The sequence below is a fragment of the Protopterus annectens genome, chromosome 8.part0, assembly GCF_019279795.1.
Source record: "Protopterus annectens isolate FY-2018-M chromosome 8.part0, PAN1.0, whole genome shotgun sequence".
Classification (NCBI taxonomy): Eukaryota; Metazoa; Chordata; order Ceratodontiformes; family Protopteridae; genus Protopterus; species Protopterus annectens.
The window spans coordinates 1,209,037,691-1,209,058,751 of NC_056741.1; the positions used below are offsets into that span (position 1 = coordinate 1,209,037,691).

Sequence of the window (21,061 nt, forward strand, 5' to 3'; positions counted from 1 at the left end):
CCCCTCCTTTTAAAATACTGTTAAGCAAAACCTTCCAGATCTTTATCACTGCTTTCCCTCCTAGCTTCCAAACTTCCACAGGAATACCGGCTCTTCCTGGAGACTTTCCTGTAGATAGGTTATACATCACCATGATCTCCATCTCCCAGCTCCGGTCTCTGGTTTATTTCCTATGTACCTCAGTTCTTCTAGTCAACTTGTGCTTTTTTTTTTATCTGTCAAGCATTTTCCTTTGGAACATTGGAAAAGGTCTCACTGGCAAAGTCCTTCTTGAGCTTTATTATCAGAAGAATAAGAAGCAGAGTCCCCTTCTGTTTGATAGCTCACTTTTTCTTAGACAAACCTTTGTATTTCCTCCTTAGCCTGTTCTACATCAAAAAATAACATCGATCCAACAAGAAAAAATATTCTGAAGGTAGCTGGATATACAGTGGATATAAAAAGTGCACACACCCCTGTTAAAATGCCAGTTTTTTGCAATATAAAAAAATGAGACCACAATAAATCATTTCAAAACTTTTCCCACCTTTAATCTGACCTATAACCTGTACAATTCAATTGAAAAACAAACAAATCTGTTAGGGGAAAAAATATTTAAAAAACGTACAATAAGCTGGTTGCCTAAGTGTGCACACTAATACTTTGTTGAAGCAGCTTTTAATTTAATTACAGCATTCAGTCTTCTTGGGTAGGAGTCTGTCAGCATGGCACATCTTGACTTGGCAATATTTGCCCACTCTTCCTTGCAGAAGTTCTCCACATCTGTCAGATTGTGAGGGCATCTCTTATGCACAGCCCTCTTCAGGTCACCCTGCAGATTTTCTATTGGATTTAGGTCTGGGCTGTGGCTGGGCCATTCCAAAACTTTAATTTTCTTCTGCTGAAGCCATTCTTTTGTTGATTTGGATGTATGCTTGGGGTCATTGTCATGCTGAAAGGTGAAATTCCTCTTCATCTTCAGCTTTCTAGCAGATGCCTGAAGGTTTTGGGCAAAAAGTGACTGGTGTTTAGAACTTCATAATTCCCGACACCTTGACTAAAGCCCCCATTCCAGCTGAAGAAAAGCAACCCCAAAGCATAATACTGCCACCACCATGCTTCACTGTGGGGATGATGTTCTTTTGGTGATGCGAAGTGTTGTTTTTGTGCCACACTTACCTTTTCGAATTGTGGCCAAAAAGTTCAACCTTGGTCTCATCAGACCATAACACATTTTCCCACATGATTTTGGAAGACTTGATCTTTGATGTTCTTCATGTTTCACTGTTGCAGTCATCACATTTGAGTTATCTGCTTGTAGTATCCCTCACTTGGCCTGATTATCAAAGTCTTGGGTCCTGCGTCGGTTGCTGTCTCATCTTCCATGATGTCAGGTCATCAGGGGTATAAAGCATGCAGCTGATGCCATTACATCAGTCTTTCTTGCCATGCGGTGCCCGAAGCAAAAGCAGTTCGCAAGTGCCGGTCAGCCGACTCCTGCAATTTTCGTTTTCGTGTTTCAAAACCGAAGTCTTCAACTAAGCTAAGTACCCCATTGGGGAACCTTTTTCTTGCGCTAAACCGATGTCAGTAAAAGTTAACAATTGTATTTCTTATGGAAAGCAAATACCTCATAATGATTTTCATTCGTACTGCATTCTTTGCTTAGGCCCAGACCACGACGTACCTCGCTGTTGGTTTTGTGTCTTATTCAAACCTCGAACTATTGGTCGTCGGTTTATTTACACTTCTAAATATTTTGGTACTTGGTTCAATTATCCAGAAATGGCTCGGTAAGCCACCCGACTACCGACATTCTGAAAAAATGCAAAAACAAAGACAGAGATGGACCGCATAGGTCCAAAGCTGCTGATGATGCTTCTCCTAAGCTAGTCGCCAGTTCACCGGTACTCAGTGAGGTGCTTTCGCAGCCCCTGATATCTGCTACTTCAGATTTGCAGGCCTCTACTGAGACACATTCGGAGTCCAGTATGCCACAAGATGCTTCTTTGACTATGGAACTTGCGGATGTCTCTACCTTGGATGGGTCTGTATCAGCTGTGCAGGCATTGGCTTCTGAGGGTGTATTCAGACCTACTAACTTGCGTATTAAGACAGTACTCCCATATTCCTAAACTCCACCTTATCAAAAACTGTCAAAAACTATCAACTTTCAATTCATCCCAATTTAACTCCATTCTCCGCAACATAGATTGGTCCATCCTAAAAGACCTCCCCCTAAATGATGTTGTAAGCACTTTCAATAGCATCTTCATGAATACTCTAAACTCCTTAGCTCCCTCTAGGAAGATCAGAGTAAAATCAAACCATGCTCCCTGGCTCTCCAAAGAGTCTAGGTCCCTTATGAAACACAGAGATCATGGTTGGAAAACCTGGACTAAAACTAAACAACCACCTTTTCTTCAAAAATACAGGCAACTGAGGAACCTTGCAAAGAAACATACAACTAATGACAAAAAGTTATACTATAGCTCTGCTCAGCTTAACAACAAATCCAATCCTCAAAAATTTTGGTCAACTCTCAACAATATCCTCTATCCTGGAAACCCCTCTAATCCCTCCCCATACCCTAACTCTTCCTCTCAGGAAACAGCTACCCTCCTGAATAAACACTTTATCTCTTCCATACAAAATCTGGTAACCTCTAAGCCAAACTGTACTTCGACATCCACCTCTCCAAGTCCCACTAACACAACTTTGTTTTCTTTTGAGCCAGTTCCCATTACTTACTTCAAATCTCTACTACTCAAGCTAAAACCTTGCTCTCCTTCCACTGACAATCTATCTCCTACATTCCTCAAACTTGCTGCTGACTCAGTTGCCTATCCTGTATCTATACTAATTAATTTATCTATTCTGGAATCAACTGTCCCCACCCTTTGGAAATCTTTCTTCACTATCCCTCTTCATAAAGGTGGAAACTCCACTGACCCCTCAAACTACTGACCCATTGCCATTCTGTCCCCCCTCTCCAAGATATTAGAAAAATGTATTCACTCACAGCTTCTCAATCACCTCCTCACACACCACTTACTTACACCTACCCAACGTGGATTTCGTCGTCACCACAGCACCACCACTGCCGTCCTCTCCTTCACTCATATCATTGCAGAGGCCCTAGACAACAATAAACTCATTTCTTGTCTCTTCCTAAATCTCCCCAAAGCCTTCGATACTGTCTCTCATCCTCTACTACTCTCAAATCTCCACCTATTCCCCTCCGCACTTGCCTGGTTTAATAGTTACCTATCTGGCAGGGAACAATCTGTCAAATAACTCTCATCCTCCTCACCTTTCCTTCCCATCTCCACTGGTGTTCCCCAAGGCTCCATCTTGGCACCCCTTTTGTTTAACATCTTCACCAATGATCTTTACAGCTCATGCAAAGAATCCTCCCTTATTCAGTATGCCGACGACTCCACACTTATATCCATCTCAAACAATATTCCTGAACTACACTCCCTGACCCAACAGGCCCTACTATCCACTGAACAATGGCTCTGTCACAACCTATTGATCCTAAATCCCAAAAAGACCAAACTTCTACTTTTCCTTCCCAGTTCTCTTTCTCATCACAAAACCTCCTTTTTTATTACATCTTCTAACAATACAAACATCCAATCTGACACCCACACAAAACTCCTAGGGGTCATTATCGATGATTAACTCAAGTTCAACCTACACATACTCCAATGTATAAAAAAAACAAACCAGAAACTAGGTTTGCTATATCGAAACAAAAAATTCCTAACCCCCTGAATCTAGACTTACCCTGGGTCAGGCACTCCTCCTCCCCTTCCTCTTATACGCCGCCCCAGTTCTTACCAATATCCAGGCCTCCACTCTAAACAAACTGCAACAGACTTACCATAAAATATCCAGATTTATTACTAACTCCCCATACAACTCACACCACTGCATTTCTTTAAACTCTCATCAATGGCTTGAACTTACCCAGTTTCTGCTATCTTATCAATTTCATATGCTACACTCTATTCTTCATAAACCCTCCTTCTATCCATCTCTATCTTCCTTAGTCTCAATCTACATCCCATCCCGAGCCCTCTGTACTTCTAACCAACAATTACTTGATATCTACCACCCAAAAAGGTCAGTAGGCAAACTACTCTACAAACACTCCCTTGCCCATGCTTGGAACAAACTTCCCCTTGACTTATGTTCAATCTCCCACACCTCACACTTTAATAAAAGTGAACTAAAAGCTTATTTCCTCAATTCCAGAACCTGCCCTTGCCATGACCCTACCTAGTCTTCCTTCCCTTTATGTACCCTCAAAAGGACCATACTTAGTACCTCATTACACCTCTCTCTCCAATGTGTCTACTATGCATTTGCACAATTTTATACAAACAAAAATTTTTTATTGTTGACCTATTGAACTATATCAATATAAAATTGTTACTTAGCTTCTTTTTAATGCAACTTTAACTTTATGCATGTAATCCAACATATGTGAATCGTTTTGCTATAACTGCTATTATATCAATATTGTTTAAAATTGTACTTGTTTTAAAATGTATTACTGGAGCTTTTCTCCTCGGGTCTCCACTGAAAATGGGCCACAAGCCCAGTTGGACAAACCCGGTTAACAAATGTCAATAAATAAGTAAATAAATAAATAAATATTAAACTGACGCCATCTTCTTCTTCAAGGCCTAAAACTCGATTCATGCCTAGAAAACAGACACCCAGACTGCATGGTCAGGCCCCTATGCCTAAAAAACAAATGATAAGAATGGCTGAAGACCTTATTACTCTAATCAGGGGAAGCCACCCTTCCCCCTCTAAGAGACCTAGGACTGATTTTCCTTCTGATTCTTCTGATCACGACTCTAAAATTTCTGTTTCCTCTAATGACCAGGATTTACCCTTATCTACCTATGAGGATTCTGATGCAGAGGACTCCATTCCCTCTGCTTCCCCTCCAGAGGATTTCTCTTTTGGTGAAACCTTGCATACTCTTAGGGAGCATTTTCGCTGGGAAAGCCAGGATTACTCTGACTCCAAAAATAGGCTTAGGGATTTCTTACTCCTGCCCCAACACAGGCCTTTAGCTATCCCTCCTGTATTGGACATTGTTGATGATGCCTTCTCAGAATCTAATCTGGCCCCCGGCTCTTTACCTCCTGCTCCCAGAAAACCTGATAGGTATTACAGGGTTCCTGACTCTCATAAGTTCCTCTTTAAAAATCCTACCCCCTCTGATAGAGATTCCGGGGTGCTGGATAAATTGGGTAAGAAGGTATACACTTCTGCAACCTTGCTGCCAATTTTATATGTTAAAGTATCAGCAGCATATTACTGGATTGCTTAAACAGACAATGATGTTGATTCCTGACTGTGCTGAAAATAGATTTACAGGATTTAATGCGTTCTGTTGAACAAGTTGGAAAACATACTTTGCAATGTGGTTTTGATTCATTAGAAGCATCTTGCAGGGCTGCTGTCACTGGATCTGTACTTAGAAGGCAACAAAGCAGAAGAAGTACTTAAAAACTTGGAGGAAAAAGCTAAATCTGTGCAAACTGTTAAAGATTTCCTGCAAGTACAGCCACCCAGATTTAGTAGGCATTGGCCCTCTAAGAATTGGTCCTTTCCAGGCCTTCTCAGTCCAAACCCAGAGCCAGCAGAACATCCAGGCTGCAGTCCCAAGGTACGCACAGGACTAAGCAGTGGGGGGCTCCCACTTCCAAAGCAGGGAGTAGTAAGCCTCCCCCCTGTGATAAACTGTCTCAATGACTTAACTTTAAACCTTCCAAGCCTGCACAACTGACTGTTCCTTTAGGGCGAAAGATTGCCCTGCAGGCAAAAAATTGCGAACTCATTACCCAGGACAAATGGGTTTTAAATATAGTTTCCCAAGGATACAGATTCCACTTCCACTCCTTACCAACCCCAAACAGTTGGCCAGATCTACCCCCAAATCAGTGGGTAGAGGCTCAAAAGCAAGTTCACGCTCTTTTAAGTATCTGGGCTATTCAACCTGTCTCAGAAGAAGAATGGGGACAAGGTTTCTACTCAAGACTTTTTCTAGTACCCAGAAAAGACAATTCCTGGCATCCTATCCTGGACCTGTCTATCCTAAACACATTTTGGTAATCCCAAAATTCAAGATGCTAACTCTGCATCAGCTGCTTCCTATGCTAGGCAAAGATGCCTGGTTGGCAACACTGGATTTAAAGGAAGCCTACCTGCACATCCCAATAAGGGAATTTTGCAGAAGATACCTACACTTCAGAGTAGGCTACATACACTATCAGTTCTCTGCACTGCCCTTTGGCTTATGTACTGTGCTCTAGGTATTCACCAAGTGCCTAGCTCCAGTCATTGCATTTTGCAGGCAGAGAAATATTCAAATATACCCATACCTGGACAATTGTCTAATTCAGGCAGAAAGCCAGGACATACTATTAAATCATCTGGCATTTGTAAAGAAATTGCTAACTTCTCTGGGGTAATTCATAAACGAAAATAAATCACATCTTGTACCCTGCCAACAAATTGTATTCCTGGGAGCGAGCTTGAGTACAACTTCCCAAATGGGCCTACCTCATGCCAGAGAAACAAGTTCACAGCCTACTTCAAACTACTGACCACAAAGACCCAGCTATCTGCAAGGAAAATACTGCAGGCCCTGGGGTGCATGGCCTCCTGCATTCTACTAATTCCATATGCAAGACTGCATGTGAGGAAACTACAATGGTATCTAAAAAGCCTATGGTGTCAACATTTTCAGAATCTAGAATCAATGATTCCTATTATACCTTGTCAACAGATAGAGTTCCTTTGGTGGGCAGAGGCCTGCCACCAAACAAGGGACTGCCATTCACTCTACCCCCTGCCGCCCAAACCCTAACAACAGACGCATTAGACTATGCATGGGGGGGGGGTCACTTGGCAGGGAAGTGCATTCAGAGCAAATGGAACCCAAGTCAAATGCACCTGCATATCAATCAAAAAGAAATGTTAGCTGTACAAAATGCTCTGACAGCCGTCAAGGACCACATTCTTCCAGGGCAATTATTGGTAAAGACGGACAACACCACTGTTATGTGGTACATAAACAAGCAGGGAGGAACCCACTCATACCCTCTCTGCAGACTAGCCATGGCTCTGCGGAATACAGCTTTGAGCTACCAAGTGCACCTACAGGCTCAATTCCTGCCAGAAAAGCTAAATACATTGGCAGACGACCTAAGCAGAAATTTCATGGACCCACACGAGTGGAAACTGGAACTAAAGATATTCAACATGTTGAGAAACAAATGGGGGAGCTCAGAGATCGACCTGTTTGCCCCCCCCCCCCCAGAACTACTAATTGGACAAATTCTGCACAAGGACTCCCTGGAAAGTGGATGCCCTGTCCTTCACCTGGAAAAAACTATCAGTTTATGCCTTTCCCCCCTCTGCCTCTCCTCTCCATGGTACTACTAAAGATCAAACAGGACAAACCAAGGACAATACTGATTGCACCAGACTGGCCACGCCAACACTGGTACCCCCTTTTGCGCAGTGTGTCACTGCTGGCACCTTGGCACCTGCCTCAGACCCCTGCCCTGCTGTCCCAGTAAGATGGCCAGATTCTGCACCCACAGCTTCAAACCCTGAACCTGGCAGCCTGGCTAGTTACCTGATCTCTCCATTACCATCCCTCAGTAAGCAAGTGATGGATGTCATTCTTGAGACAAGGAGGCCTAGTACTAGAAAATCCTATGCTGAAAAATGGAAAAGATTCTGTTCCTGAAACCAAACTCAGGGGATGAGCACAGCAGTGCCCAATTCACCTCAGATTCTTCAATACTTAACTGAGATGCTTCACAAGGGCCTTTCCTTTTCCTCCATCAAAATTCATGCCTCAGCCATTTCAGCTCATTATAATACAGAACCACCCCTCTTCTCTCATCCACTGCTGAAGCAGTTCCTCAGAGGGGGCCAAAAATGTAAGACCACCCAGGAGAGCCCCTGCTCCAGCCTGGGACTTTAACTTTGTATTGGAAAAGCTCACTCTACCTCCCTTTGAGCCAGCTGCAAATGCAGAGTTGAAATTCCATTCTTGGAAAACAGCCTTCCTTCTAGCCATGACTTCAGCAAGAAGGATGTCTAAAATACAGGCCCTCATGGCAGTGGAGCCTTTCATCATCTTTCATGCAGACAGGGTGTCCCTCAGGACCAATCCCTCCTTCATGCCCAAGGTGGTATCCAGTGTGGCCCTTAATCAGTCCATTCATTTTCCAGCCTTCTTTTCTAATCCACATAACAAAGGGGAATGAGTACTGCACTCCTTGGACATGCACAAATAACTTAGATTTTACTTGGACGAGACTAAACCTCTCAGGAAACCTGAACAGTTGCTGGTTGCATTTGCTGCAGGGGCAGAGGGGAAGGCCATTTCAAAGTAAACCATTTCTAAGTGGATAGACCACTGCATTCATTTCTGCTATAAGCACCGTGGAAAACCTATCCCACAGGGGATAAGACCACATTCAACCAGGGCTGCATCTACCTCAACAGCCTTTCTCAGAGGTGTCCCTACCAGGGACATCCTAGAAGCTACCTGGAGTTCTGTACATACCTTCACCAAGCATTATCACTTGCCAATATTTTCTAAATCCAGAGCTGGCTTTGCCACTACAGTATTTCAGTGCTTTATAGCTATCTAATTACCTCCTCCCATCCTTAGCTTTGGGAATCTACCCAAATGTGATGACTGCAACAGTGAAACATGAAGAACATAGTACAAATAAATGCAGATGTTCAAGTGTATTCACTGTTGCAGTCCTGGTTACCCTCCCTCCAGCTCCCTGACTTCTATTGAGTATACCTCTCTTCTTGTTTACTATGCTTAAAGCTTTTTGGTGTATTTGCTTTTTTGTTGGAGGTGTAACCTTGTATATAATTGCTTCCCATTATGGGGGCACCTGACATCTAGGGCAAGGAAAACTGATGTAATGGCATTAGCTGCATGCTTTATACCCCTGACAACCTGATGTCATGGAAGATGAGACAGCAACTGACGCAGGACACCCAAGACTTTGATAATCAGGCTGACTGACGGCTACTGCAAGCAGATAACTCAAATGTGATGACTGCAACAGTGAATACACTCGAACATCTACATTTATGGTAAGTGTACACAACTGTACTTTTTGCAAATTTTAACCAAGCCTGGATGTTTTTCTGTGTATGAAAAGGCTTGCGTCTTGCAACCCTACCCCATAGTCCAGACGTGGAGAATATGGGAGATTGTTGTCATATGTAATACACAACCAGTACTTGCCAGATATTGCTGCAGCTCCTTCAGTGTTGCTGTAGATCTCTTGGCAGCCTTCTTGACCAGTTTTCATCTTGTCTTTTCATCAGTTTTGGAGGAGGCGTCCAGTTCATTGCACTGTCACTGTTGTCCCATATTTTCTCCACTTTTTGATGACTGTCTTCACTGTGTTCCATGGTATATCCAATGCTGTAGAAATTGTTTTGTACCCTTCTCCTTACTGATATCTTTCAACAATGAGATCCCTTTGATGCTTTGTAAGCTGTCTGTGAACCATGGCTTTTGCTGTAGCAGGCAACTGAGTAAATGTCAGGAAAATCCTACTAGGACAGCTGAACTTTATTTGGGGTTAATCAGTCTCTAATTGATGGCAGGTGTGTACCCAAGAAAACTGAATGCTGTAATTAAATCAAAAGGTGCTTCACAAAGTATTAGTTTAAGGGTGTGCATACTTATGCAACCATCATATTGTACGTTTTTTATTTTTTATATTTTTCCCGTAACAGATTTGTTTGTTTTTCAAATGAATTGTACGGGTTATAGGTCACATTAAAGGTGGGAAAAGTTTTGAAATTATTTATTGTGGTCTCATGTTTTATATCACAAAAACCTGGCATTTTAACAGGGGGTGTGTACACTTTTTATATCCACTGTAGCAGCTTAAATCTCATACTTGCCTCTCTACATTAGCTAATTGCTGGAATAAATTTGCTCCTCTTCTGCCTGGTGTACAATGAATAATCATTTTCCACAAACACTCTACTGTCTCCAACTTTTAGTACTTTGCCCTTCTGCCACAGTTTTGTGAAAACCAACTCTTTCTGCTGACAGGATTGCATCTTTACTAATAACAGATTTGGCTGCTTTCTCATGGCCATGTTTGGTGCATACTCACAATGTGCCCTTTCACTTAACAACTCCTTCAGTGGAATAGCAGTCCAGTTGCTTGTTTGTGCCTTCATAAAATTAATGCAGTCTGTTCCTTCCAGTTTCTCTGGTACAGCAGAAAATCTAAGGTTTTCTCGATGTTCTCTGTCATGTAATTCTATCATTTTTAAAATATTTCTTTTTGAGAAGTCTTACACCCAGTCAGCATTTTCTTCATTTTGACCTGTCATTGTTGCAGTTTTATCAGCACATTTGAATGTCTGTTTAAAGCTTCTTCCATTTTCCCAGCCCTTTATTTGACTTGATATATACCTTCAGTGTTTCATTTATTTTAATCAGCTCAGAGCACATTTGACTATTTATATTTTGGAAGTCGTGTCTTGCACCAAAGTTGGAGTTTGAACTACTGCAGGATTCTTACCACCCAGTGTTTTCTCCTCATCTTTTGTGATTGATTTTCTTTCAGGTTTTCTAAATTTCTTCTTTGCTGGCATCCAGGCACAGCAATTACTAGCCAGTAGCTGTAATTTACCCAGAAAGACGAATGCATTGACTTTTTTTTCTAAGTTTCTGTTTTCAGAGCCGCTATAAATCTATTGGTATGCAGCCATCTTGGAAATCCACCATGATAATTTCCATTTATTTAACTAGAACTTTGTTAATTTTCAAAATGGCATTTTGATACTCCTCTATCTATAACTCCTCAAATAAACAACTACAGCAGTCTGATGCTCATGTCTATGAACTGAATAATCTGTTACCAAAATATGAGAATTTGTTTGATTTTTCATTTGGTTTTTGGTTGATGCTCCATTTTCTTAAGAATAAGAGGTTTTTAGTTCACTTCACTGAGCAGAATCCATATTTCTGTGGATATGTGGTTACTGTTAATGAAGACTGACTTCTCCAAATGGAATTAATACAACAGAGCAATCAAATCAGCTAAGTAAAACAGTAGGATCAGTTTATACTGCACCCCATCCATCTGCTTCCCTCCTTTTCACTGTTGTTGAGGTGGCGGATAAATATTATTAATTTCCTCATCACTCTGATTTTTGGCAAGCATATAGTCAGTTTGTAAATGAATTTCAGATATTTCCTTTCTCCTCTTCTTCTTTTTTGCCTCTTTTATTTTTATCCTTTGGGGTGGTGGTTGTGTCATATCAACTAGCTTTTTTTCTTCTTTCTAGTTCTTTTAACCGCCCCCCAGTTCTTTTAACCCCCCCCCCCCCACCATGACCACCACCTTTGGTACTACCCTCCTACTTTTATTTTCCAATCACTAAGCCCCACCTTGAGTTTAGTGGTGCATTTTATGTTAGATGTGTCTTTATCAATAATAGAGTCTTCAATTATTTTATCTATGAATTATATCATAACTAGAGCAAAAGGTGTGAAGAATGAACCAAATTTGGAAAAATAAAAGTAATTAAATAGTGAATACCACAGACTTTAGTTAAAACACTAAAACAGTAAGCCCTTTAATTCTGAGACAGTAACAGAATTTCATCAGACTGGTTAAATATAATTAGTTAAACATTTAAATGCACAACAAACTAAATCACATGATTTGAAACAGCAAATCAGATTCAGTAAAACAAATCAGTGTTTTACCATTTTTTATATAGGGTTACACTTATCATTTATAGTATCATTTTAGACGAGTTTGGTGTCTGCCCAAAAAAGATCTTGCCAAAAATATTATATACAGTTCGGAACTGTTTTAACATTACAACCCTTCACTGTTATATTCTTATTTTCTTATACATAAAACAATTTTTTTCAACAGTCTACATTCCTTTGAATGCCTAGCTAATGTGTTCTTAATATTCGTAGTCTGAATTGCATAAAAATGGTCACAAATTCAGATAGCTAATTTCCTAGTAGTTCTCCCGTTGTGAAATTCAGCACGTTAAACATTCATCAACACAAACCCATTATAGAACTACAGTTAAAATACCCACTAGAGATATAAATTATTTCTATATAATTGATGTAATACCAAGGACTCTTTCCTGAATATTTATATTATGCACATATATTTGTAGAATAGGTTCCTAAATTGCTATTACACACATTCTTACTAGAACGACTTGAAATAACGGCTTTATCAAACATATTTCTAAGATTCATATTTCTTTTAAAAATAAATACAGGTTTTTCCCCAATAAGCTGATTTTATCTCAGTTCATAAAATTAATATGTTGTGAACTTTTGGCCATATGCATTTGCCTGACGTGATCCTTTGTGCATTTGGTAACTGTGTACCTTTGTAACTTGGCAGTTTTCAGTACTGTCACCAATGACTTACCAAAACATAGCAATTTTCATCTGACTAAGTACATAAGCAGTAGTCATTACTTTGCAAATAAGACAAACGTGCATGTTGTATTCCCTTTTTGGTGAATGTACACAGTGGCAAAAATTATAGTTTAAAGCTAATCTGCCTAACTACACTGTATTCTTAATGAGGTGGGGCTCTTATGCTTATACTGTAACTTTCCGTTAAACATGTTAAGTGCAAACTACATTACTACATATCTCTTGCTGAATATATCCATATTATTTTGGCACTTTTCAGTACTCTTCCTATCAGTTTTATGACTTAGAAATGAAGGGCATATTTGAAACTAATAAGGTAAAAACAAATTCACGGGCACATTTTAAATACTGCTTGATGTACATAGAAAGCTGGCAGACTATGGTGATCTATAGTTTCTTTTTTTTTTCCCTTTTTTCCCCATCAAGCTTGTTATCTACCATAAGCCATGGCTCAGAGCCCCTTCTCAGTTATCTTGTCTGTGTTTTCCAGCACCTGTCCATTGTACGCCTTTGAAATGTGTCCCCACAAACGGGACAATCCTTAGTGCAAGTAGTCAGAGGAAAAGTGCAGAGGGAAGATCAAGGTAAACTGATATGGCATGGTCCTGACATCGTTAGAGAGGTTTTGTTCTATTCTCTCCCCGCTGTCATGCCCAGTTACCATTTTGTGATACATATGCACATTCTCTAGACATACATCCTTGGTCTTCAGCAATTACCAATTGTCATTGGCTGCAAACCCCTCCCTTCACCTAGAATAAGTGAGCTGCCAAAAATACCACTGCACCTCTTCTCTCCAACTGAACCCTCAGGGATTGGGTTGGCTAAGCAAACTCAAGTAGCCTGGGATGCAGTCAGGGCTCCACCCCAATCCTTTCATCCTGGTCCAATCTGATACAGCTGATAGGTTATTGAGCCACTTGTCTGATCTGACTTGCCATTGCCAGTGCTCCAGTCTCAAGTGTCTTTAAAACCCTTCCTTCCCTTAATCTCCATTGGTAGCTACTTTCCACGTACTGAGTTTACTGCTTACCACAGAGAACTGATTTGCTGAAAGAGAATAAAAGAAGGAATGAAGAGCTTCAGAACAGCTTCTCAGGTCCTTAGGAAAAGGGAACTGGAAGGGCGATTGAGGGAGAGAGGGATGGATGCCATATTGGACAGACCAGGATGAAAAGATCCAGAGTTATGTTAAGTTCATAACTTTAGTATCCTATTCATCTGGTCCATCCAATCCAGCTTCTTCTTCTTCTTCTTCTTCTTTCAGCTTTTCCCAGTTAGGCGTCGCCACAGTGGGACAAAGGTCCGCAGAACAATTGACAGTGGAGTGTTATGGTGTTGAGTTGCCAGCCCGGCACCCAACCTTCCACAGAAGGCACACACATGCACATACTCACACTTAGGGCCAATTTAGAATGTCCAGTCCACCTACAGTATGTCTTTGGGATGTGGGAGGAAACCAGAACACCCGGAGAAAACCCACACGACCACAGTGAGGACATGCAGACTCCACACAGAGAAGGCACCCCAGCCGAGAATCAAACTGGAGAACCTCTGCTGTGAGGTGGCAACACTATCCACTGCATCACCGCAGCTACCCTGTTCCATCCAATCCAACTGATTGCTCAAAATCCCAAGGTACCTACTGTCCTGGGATGTACCATGACAAGATACCACTGAGAACTGTAGTCACTAAAGAAACCCTGGATAAAAATATTATATACAACTTATAATATTTGGCAAAGATATGTAATGTGGACCAAGTTGCAACCACATGAATATCATACACAGAAGAGTTCTTCATAAAGGCTTTTAATGTGGATACGTGTCTGGTAGAGTGAGCCTCTGGTTTGGCTGACAATGACTTGATGCAAGATGAATAGACAAAGGATGTAATGTCAGACATGCACCTGAACAAGGTAATCTTATAAACTTCCTTTCCTAGCTTGTTTGGGGTGAAAGAGACAAATAGCCATGTATCATTTCTGAAGAATTTAATTATGTGGCGATAGAATCTCATATGTGGCGATAGAATCTCAGTTGTCTGTGCATGTTTGTACACTTATATGAAGGACGTACTGTCTCATGTTGGTATGACTTGGAAAGAAAATAGGTAAATGTATAAGCTGGATCAAATTAGTCTCTGAAGCGATTTTGGGGATGAAGGAAGGATTAGTCCATAGGAATACCCTGTCCTTATGGAAGATTAGATAAGGAGGACTGGAAGACATGGCTTGTAATTCTGAGATTCTTTTTCTTACAGAATTAACTACCATCAAAAACGGGTTTTCCAGGGCAAGAATTTTTAGCTGCACAGAAAAAGCTGGCTCAAAGGAGCTATTTAATAAGGTTTCTAAAACAAAGATTAGGTCTCAAGGAGGGACTAGTTTTTTCACCGGTGCACACAGAAAAAATGTACCTTTTGACAAGGCCGTACACAATTTATGAGAAGCTACTGAATAGGAATCAAAGCCGTTATGATAGTTGTATATGGAAGCCAGCTGATCGTTGATACTAGAGCAAAAGAAACTGAAGAATTTCAGGAATGGAAATAGAGTAAGGGTCACTGCCTTGACCAATTTCCAAATAAAAAAAGTTTTCCATTCACTTCAGTATACTCTGTGGGATGATTCTTTCTGAGATGCAGAAACTACGTGAATGACATTGCGAGATAATGAGGGAGCCTTAGCTAGTAATAGAAGTGGAGAAACCAAACAGCTAATCTGAGGTTGGGCAAGTCAAGATGAGGCTGTCCAGATGGGTGAGAGAAAAGATAAGAGTGAAGATCTAGGAGCCATGGCTGCTTTATCAGGTAAGATCTTAACAAGAGAAACCAGATTTGCTGTGGCTGGCAAAAGGCCATGAGGATCACCTTGGCTTTGCAATTTGCAGGTTTCTTTAAGAAATTGGACATCAAGAGAACTGGTGGAAAGGCACAGATAAATCCACTTAGCCACTGCCTGACTAGAGTGTCTCTTGGGGACTGTGTCTCTGGAGGGATCAGGGTGAAATAGCTGCTGCATTTGGTGCTAGCTGGGGCAGATGTTGTAGCTGACTCAACCAACACCCTGAGCCGGTGCCACAAACTAGCACCCCCACCCCAAGTGAAGAGCAAAGAAAACAAAATAGGACTTCTGTAGGATGCCAGTTGGCTTGCTTCCTGCAGACAGTACTTAATTTGGGCTCCTGCAGTTCTTCAGCTGAAGAGCGAAAAAAAAAAAAATGACTGCTCCTATCAACCTGGTGGCCAGATAAAATGCATGCCCCCTTCCCTCCTACCCCAGCTAATCAGGTCCCATTTCTGCATCCTGCATGGAGCACTACAGCACTCAGGTTTTAGTTAAAAAAAAAAGGAAATACCTTCTCTCTTTTAAACGGTATAAAAAGTGTTTGCTATAAATGAAGGATCAAATTTGACATTTGTAGCAGACATTGTCCTCCCTTCTTGCTCACACATCAATAGTCTTTCTTTCACAGAGGGTCTAAATAAGGATTTGCCATTATAAGGGTCATCTGTGAAAGATATCTTTGTTATTTTGAAAGTCATGCAGACAAAACCAGGCTTAGCATCTCATTGTGATACTTGTGCTTGACGCACAAGCTGGTTCATCAGCAACATTATGCAAGAGCCACTTGAAGAGGTTGGTGATGCCCAGTATTGTCCCCACAACAGCCTCCCATTTCCTAGACACTGGTCTGGTTGGATTGCTGAAAGGTGATAAAGCTCATTCCACTAAATCTCTTTGCAAGTGGTTCATGTGAGTGGAATAGTTCAACAATCTCTGGGCAAAAGTACAAGAGGTGCAAGTCTGCTTCTCTGTTTTGCCCATCTCCCTGGGTGGATGGACAGAACCTTTATCATCAGACAACTCTTTTATAGTGGATGCTCCTACAACTAAAGAATTTATCAGAGGTCCTTAGACCAGTGCTGCCTATACTTTGATGGCAGAAGACTTTTATCTAGGTTCGTGGTAATGGCTTTGGAAGAATCTGGTTCTTGCCATGCCCTCCTGATGACCAAATCTACAAGATTGTTGGCAAGTGGGGCCATCCAGGAGTTAGAGGATACAGAACAATACGCATCAAAATACATCTTAATTTCCTGAGGACGATGGGTCCAAATGCCATGGTCCCCTCTACCATATCAATTTAAAGGTATCAGAAAAAAATGGCATCTTCCATAGGGGATTGGGAAGAACCTTCTTGATCATACATGTCAATTTTCGATATGAGAGACTCAGTAGGAGAGTCTATGCACCTCATCTTGTGCATCCTCTTTTTTTGCAATGTCAGGTTTAGAGGGGAAGCCATCTCCTCAGAGGACTGTAAATGTACCTGTGCAGGTTTCTTGTGGCCATCTGATCTGCTGTCTGACCTTGGTACAGTTGATGAACAGGCTGAGGCACAGACTGCAGGGTGTCAGGTGTTGGCGCAGACACCATTGGAGACCGTGCAGATTCTCTTGAGTAAGAAGCAATCATCCTGTCCATAACATCAAAGGCTGATCCCATATCTGCCAGAGTCAAAGAGCACCAAGACTTGTCCCTCCACCTCCCTGAGGTGGACATAGATGATGTCAAGGAAGGATAATTCAACATTGACAAACTAGAGTAACATGAAGGGGTGATCAGTACCATCCATCACCTTGAAGGCCAAAGCCTGAGACAACAAGAAGGGTGCCAAACATGTTGGTAGTGAAGACAGTGCTGGAAACACAGACACACTCTATAATTGTAATAACACTAGAACAATAGCAATAGTAAAAATAACATGAAAGATAACATGCACACTCACTGAATATTTATGTAGCAATTAGAGTTATAAATCTTTGAAATAGGTGAGGAGAACTTGGTAGTCCCCCTACCTACATAACACGAGAAAAGACACAAAAATAAAAATTAACTAGAGTCAAAAAAATTAAAAATGTCAGTGGAAGAACTGAAGGAGGTTTAATCTAAATATTTTTTTCATTTTTAGATTAAATTGGAAAATATGATGTGAAATGCAAAGGTAGAGCACTTAGCTTTGCCCGAGATCTGTTCATACATGAATGTGGCATACAAGATCTGAGGAGGTGGGATTATGGAAAGGAAAAGTTTCAGACTTGCTCAAGACTGGAACACTGGCAATGCTAAGTCAGATCGAACAAGCAGCTTGATAACCTGTCAGTTGGAACAGACCACCTGGATGAATAGAACCTATTTGATTGGATGGGAGATAGGAAATTCACCCCGGGGATCATGTCATTCGCCCTGCTAGACAGGGGCCCAGAGAAGTAAATATTGTGGGAAGAAATATCCAGGGAATTGTTATGGCTAGGGTTGCTTAGGCCCTAGGAACTAGCCTAGTACCAACCTATGAACCTATATATAATATGTACATTGCTTGTGCTGAAAACCTTGGTTTACTATAAAATCAAAAATCTGTTAACAAAATTCTGAGAAAAATGACGGATGTCTTGGAAAATCGGAATTAATCCAGAAAAATATCTTTTGGTATTCTCTTTGCGTTACAGTATAGCTGTTTCGTCAAATCATTTCACAAGTCTGAATACAGTTGTTTATCATATGCATACTAAAATGATTTCTTTAAAAAATTAATTTCTGACTTTGTTGTATTGTCGTCTCTGATACATTACATATAATACTTAAGAGCTTTTTCTCATGATATAGCTTTAAAACATAACTGAAAACTGACAGAAGTATCAAAGTAACGTTCCAGTTCAAAGAAGAAGGTTCCTAATTTTGATAATTCTCAATAAAAGTCATTACGTTTTTGTTTTCTTTGTTATCAAGCTGTTTGGCATTGAGATATGTCGATACATGGCTTGCATGTTGTCTTATTGCTTCAGAGTTTAGGTCTCAGTATCTGTCTCAGTTTGTAGGGTAAATTATACAGCTTCCATTTTACTTCAAATGTATATTTGTTAAGATGTACTATGTCCTGCAGCTTGTTAGTCACAAAATCCATTCCTTATGTATCACTTGATGCTAAGATTGGTGTACTTTAAGCAGGTGCAAGGATACCTTATTATTATTATTATTAATAATATTATTATTATTGTTGTTGTGATTATCTGTACCTTCTAGTATGCCCACTATCACCACGTACTCAAAAATATTTTTGAGTAACAATTTCCTTTAGTTGACCAATTCACTGCTTAAAAATGTTGGACTGGCAACTAGCATAAAGTTGAAATGCATTTTTTCTGCATTTCTAACACTGTTGACTGTCTTATTTCTGTTGTATATGTTATAGTGCTAGGCAACTTGGCTGTAACCTATGTCGATGCAATCCGTAGTGGCGCTGTCCCTTGCTTAGAGAATGCAGTTGTTGCTCTTGCACAGATTGAAAACTCTGCTGCAGTGAGACAAGCCCATGAACACTACATGAAGGAAATGGAAAGACTGGTAAAGTTCCCAACAGCAACAATCGAGGAATTCTCAGAGCTGCACGCAGTCTGTGGAAAGGAAGCTATTCAAGTTTTTATGAACCGGTCCTTTAAGGATGACGATAGAACCCACCAAGGAGAACTGATGGTAAGTTTTTATTTAATACCCACTGTAGTTGAATTCTCCTGTTGGCTTTTCAAGTTTCTATTTATTTCAGTGTCCATGCCTAGCACCAAACTATATATTCCTCAACATGTTTTAAAGCAGTCCGGCATTATTTTTTATCAGCCATCTTCTCAGTCTTCAACTATAATAGAAGCTATGTTAACTTTAGAAGGGACATTGTAGTTGCAGTGATTTATGCTGCTATCATTTGGTCACCCAATGACACTTCCCCTTTTCTTTAAATTACATTATGCATTGTAGTTCAGTAGCAGTGCATATCTTAATCAGTGGTAGGATTTTCACTTGCCATGCTGGAAGCCCACATTCAATTTCCAGATAATTTGGTGGAGATTGGGAATAATAGGTGACTGATCAAGAACTGAGTTATTCTACAGTAACTTCTGCTGTATTAAGTCAAATTTGTTTGCTTTTTTAATAAATTGGCTTACATTTTGTAAAGTAATCATGTACTTTTTAGTTACTTGAGTTGCAGTTTAGATTTGCTTGTTACAGCTGCTTGTTCACAATGTTTTGTCTGCAGTTTAGATTTCTTGGAGACTAGTTGACAGCAGAGTGATTCATATTTAAAAGTTTTGTGGATTCAATTTCTTAGAGTGCTATTTTTTTTTAGTTCTTTATCTGGTATTTGTTAAGAGTAGAGCATATATTTATTTCTATTTACATTTGCCGGCATTTGCTAGTATATGTTGTCTCCATGTTGTACATTTTGTGTTACATATCACATTTGCTGGTATTTATTAGACTACAATTTTATTTGTTTGTATGTTCACATTTGTTTGTTTCAGTGTTATTTTATTCTTTGCTTTAATGTTTGGTGTGACTTTTTAAAGTAAAAAGCAGCCTTGTTTTGTGTTTGTTGGATTAGGAGGCTACATTTATGCTGTTAGCTTTGTTTCTCATATTCTCATTTTAGTCTTGTTTTTGTTTTATTTTAATTTGTGAATTAACATTTAAAGCATGGAGTAACTGTGTTGTATGCTGGATATTTGATAGAGCAGGTTAGCCTTTTGCCAGGTTAGCCATTTGCCTGCAGTTTAACTATAAATTAAGGAAGAAGTATCTGTAGGACTCCTCATTCAAAACGCATGACTGTTAATTTCCTTTTTTTGTATTGTTTCTTTTTATGTATATGTTAGACTATGTTAGGTTTTAACGGCTTGCCTGCTACTTATTGGCTTGTCTGGTATATGTTAATGGTGGTTAGTCAAAAAATACCTGAGGTAAATAGGCCTAGATAAGTGCTAAAAATCTCTAAATAAACCATAGTGGTAATGTTTAGAGTTGGGAAAGAGGAAAGTGAGATGGGTTAGATTTCAACTGAGGTTTGTTTGTTTGTTTGAAGGACTTATATGAACAGGCTGGCTGCAGAAATTATAGGTGTTTTGGGATGTTGGAGAGAGAGAGGTGGTTCAGCTCAGGAAAATGGTGTCAAAGTTCAGGACGATGTTGTTATAGCTGATGAAAGAGAAAAAATGGGTTGTAGGTGGAGGAAGTCAGGGGGAAGAAGAATCTGTAGTAGAGGAGAGTTAGAGGACATCCCAGGCAAGGAACCGTCCAATGAGGAAAGACGCCCAAATTAGGGTAGGTCCAGGAAGATGTCAAGGCAAGAAGAGGAGACTGAGAGGATGAGACAGTGAGGGTGCAGCCAGAGTAGCCCCCAAGGGAGGAGGAGGAGTTGAAAGAGGAAGAAGATGGACCCCAGAATATTGTAGACACTGGATGGTCTGACATGCCAAAGAAAAGGGTCAAGGGGTGAAGAAGAAGCAGCCAAAAAAGTTGAATGAAGCCTTAGATGCTTAACCTGAGGAGCAGGGACCTTTTAGTGTCAGAAACACCAGGCATAGTGACCAGACAGGGTCACTGACCACACGCAGAATTTGCACCAAAGAAAACAACACAGGAATAGGAAGGTGTGGACCTACAATAGTTCAGAGGGAAGTGTCTTCCAGACTGGTGTATCTGTAATAGAAATGTTAGGGAG

General features: G+C 40.5%; 1 protein-coding gene across 2 annotated transcripts in view; it reads left to right on the forward strand.

Annotated features, from left to right (window-relative positions):
• LOC122809313 (guanylate-binding protein 1-like) overlaps positions 1-21,061 on the forward strand; it is a 543,787-nt gene that overhangs the window by 319,016 nt on the left and 203,710 nt on the right. For both annotated transcript variants that reach the window (XM_044080711.1, XM_044080712.1), the window contains one exon: positions 18,761-19,041. In XM_044080711.1, coding sequence (XP_043936646.1) covers positions 18,761-19,041 — 281 coding nt within the window. The remainder of the gene's footprint in view (positions 1-18,760; positions 19,042-21,061) is intronic.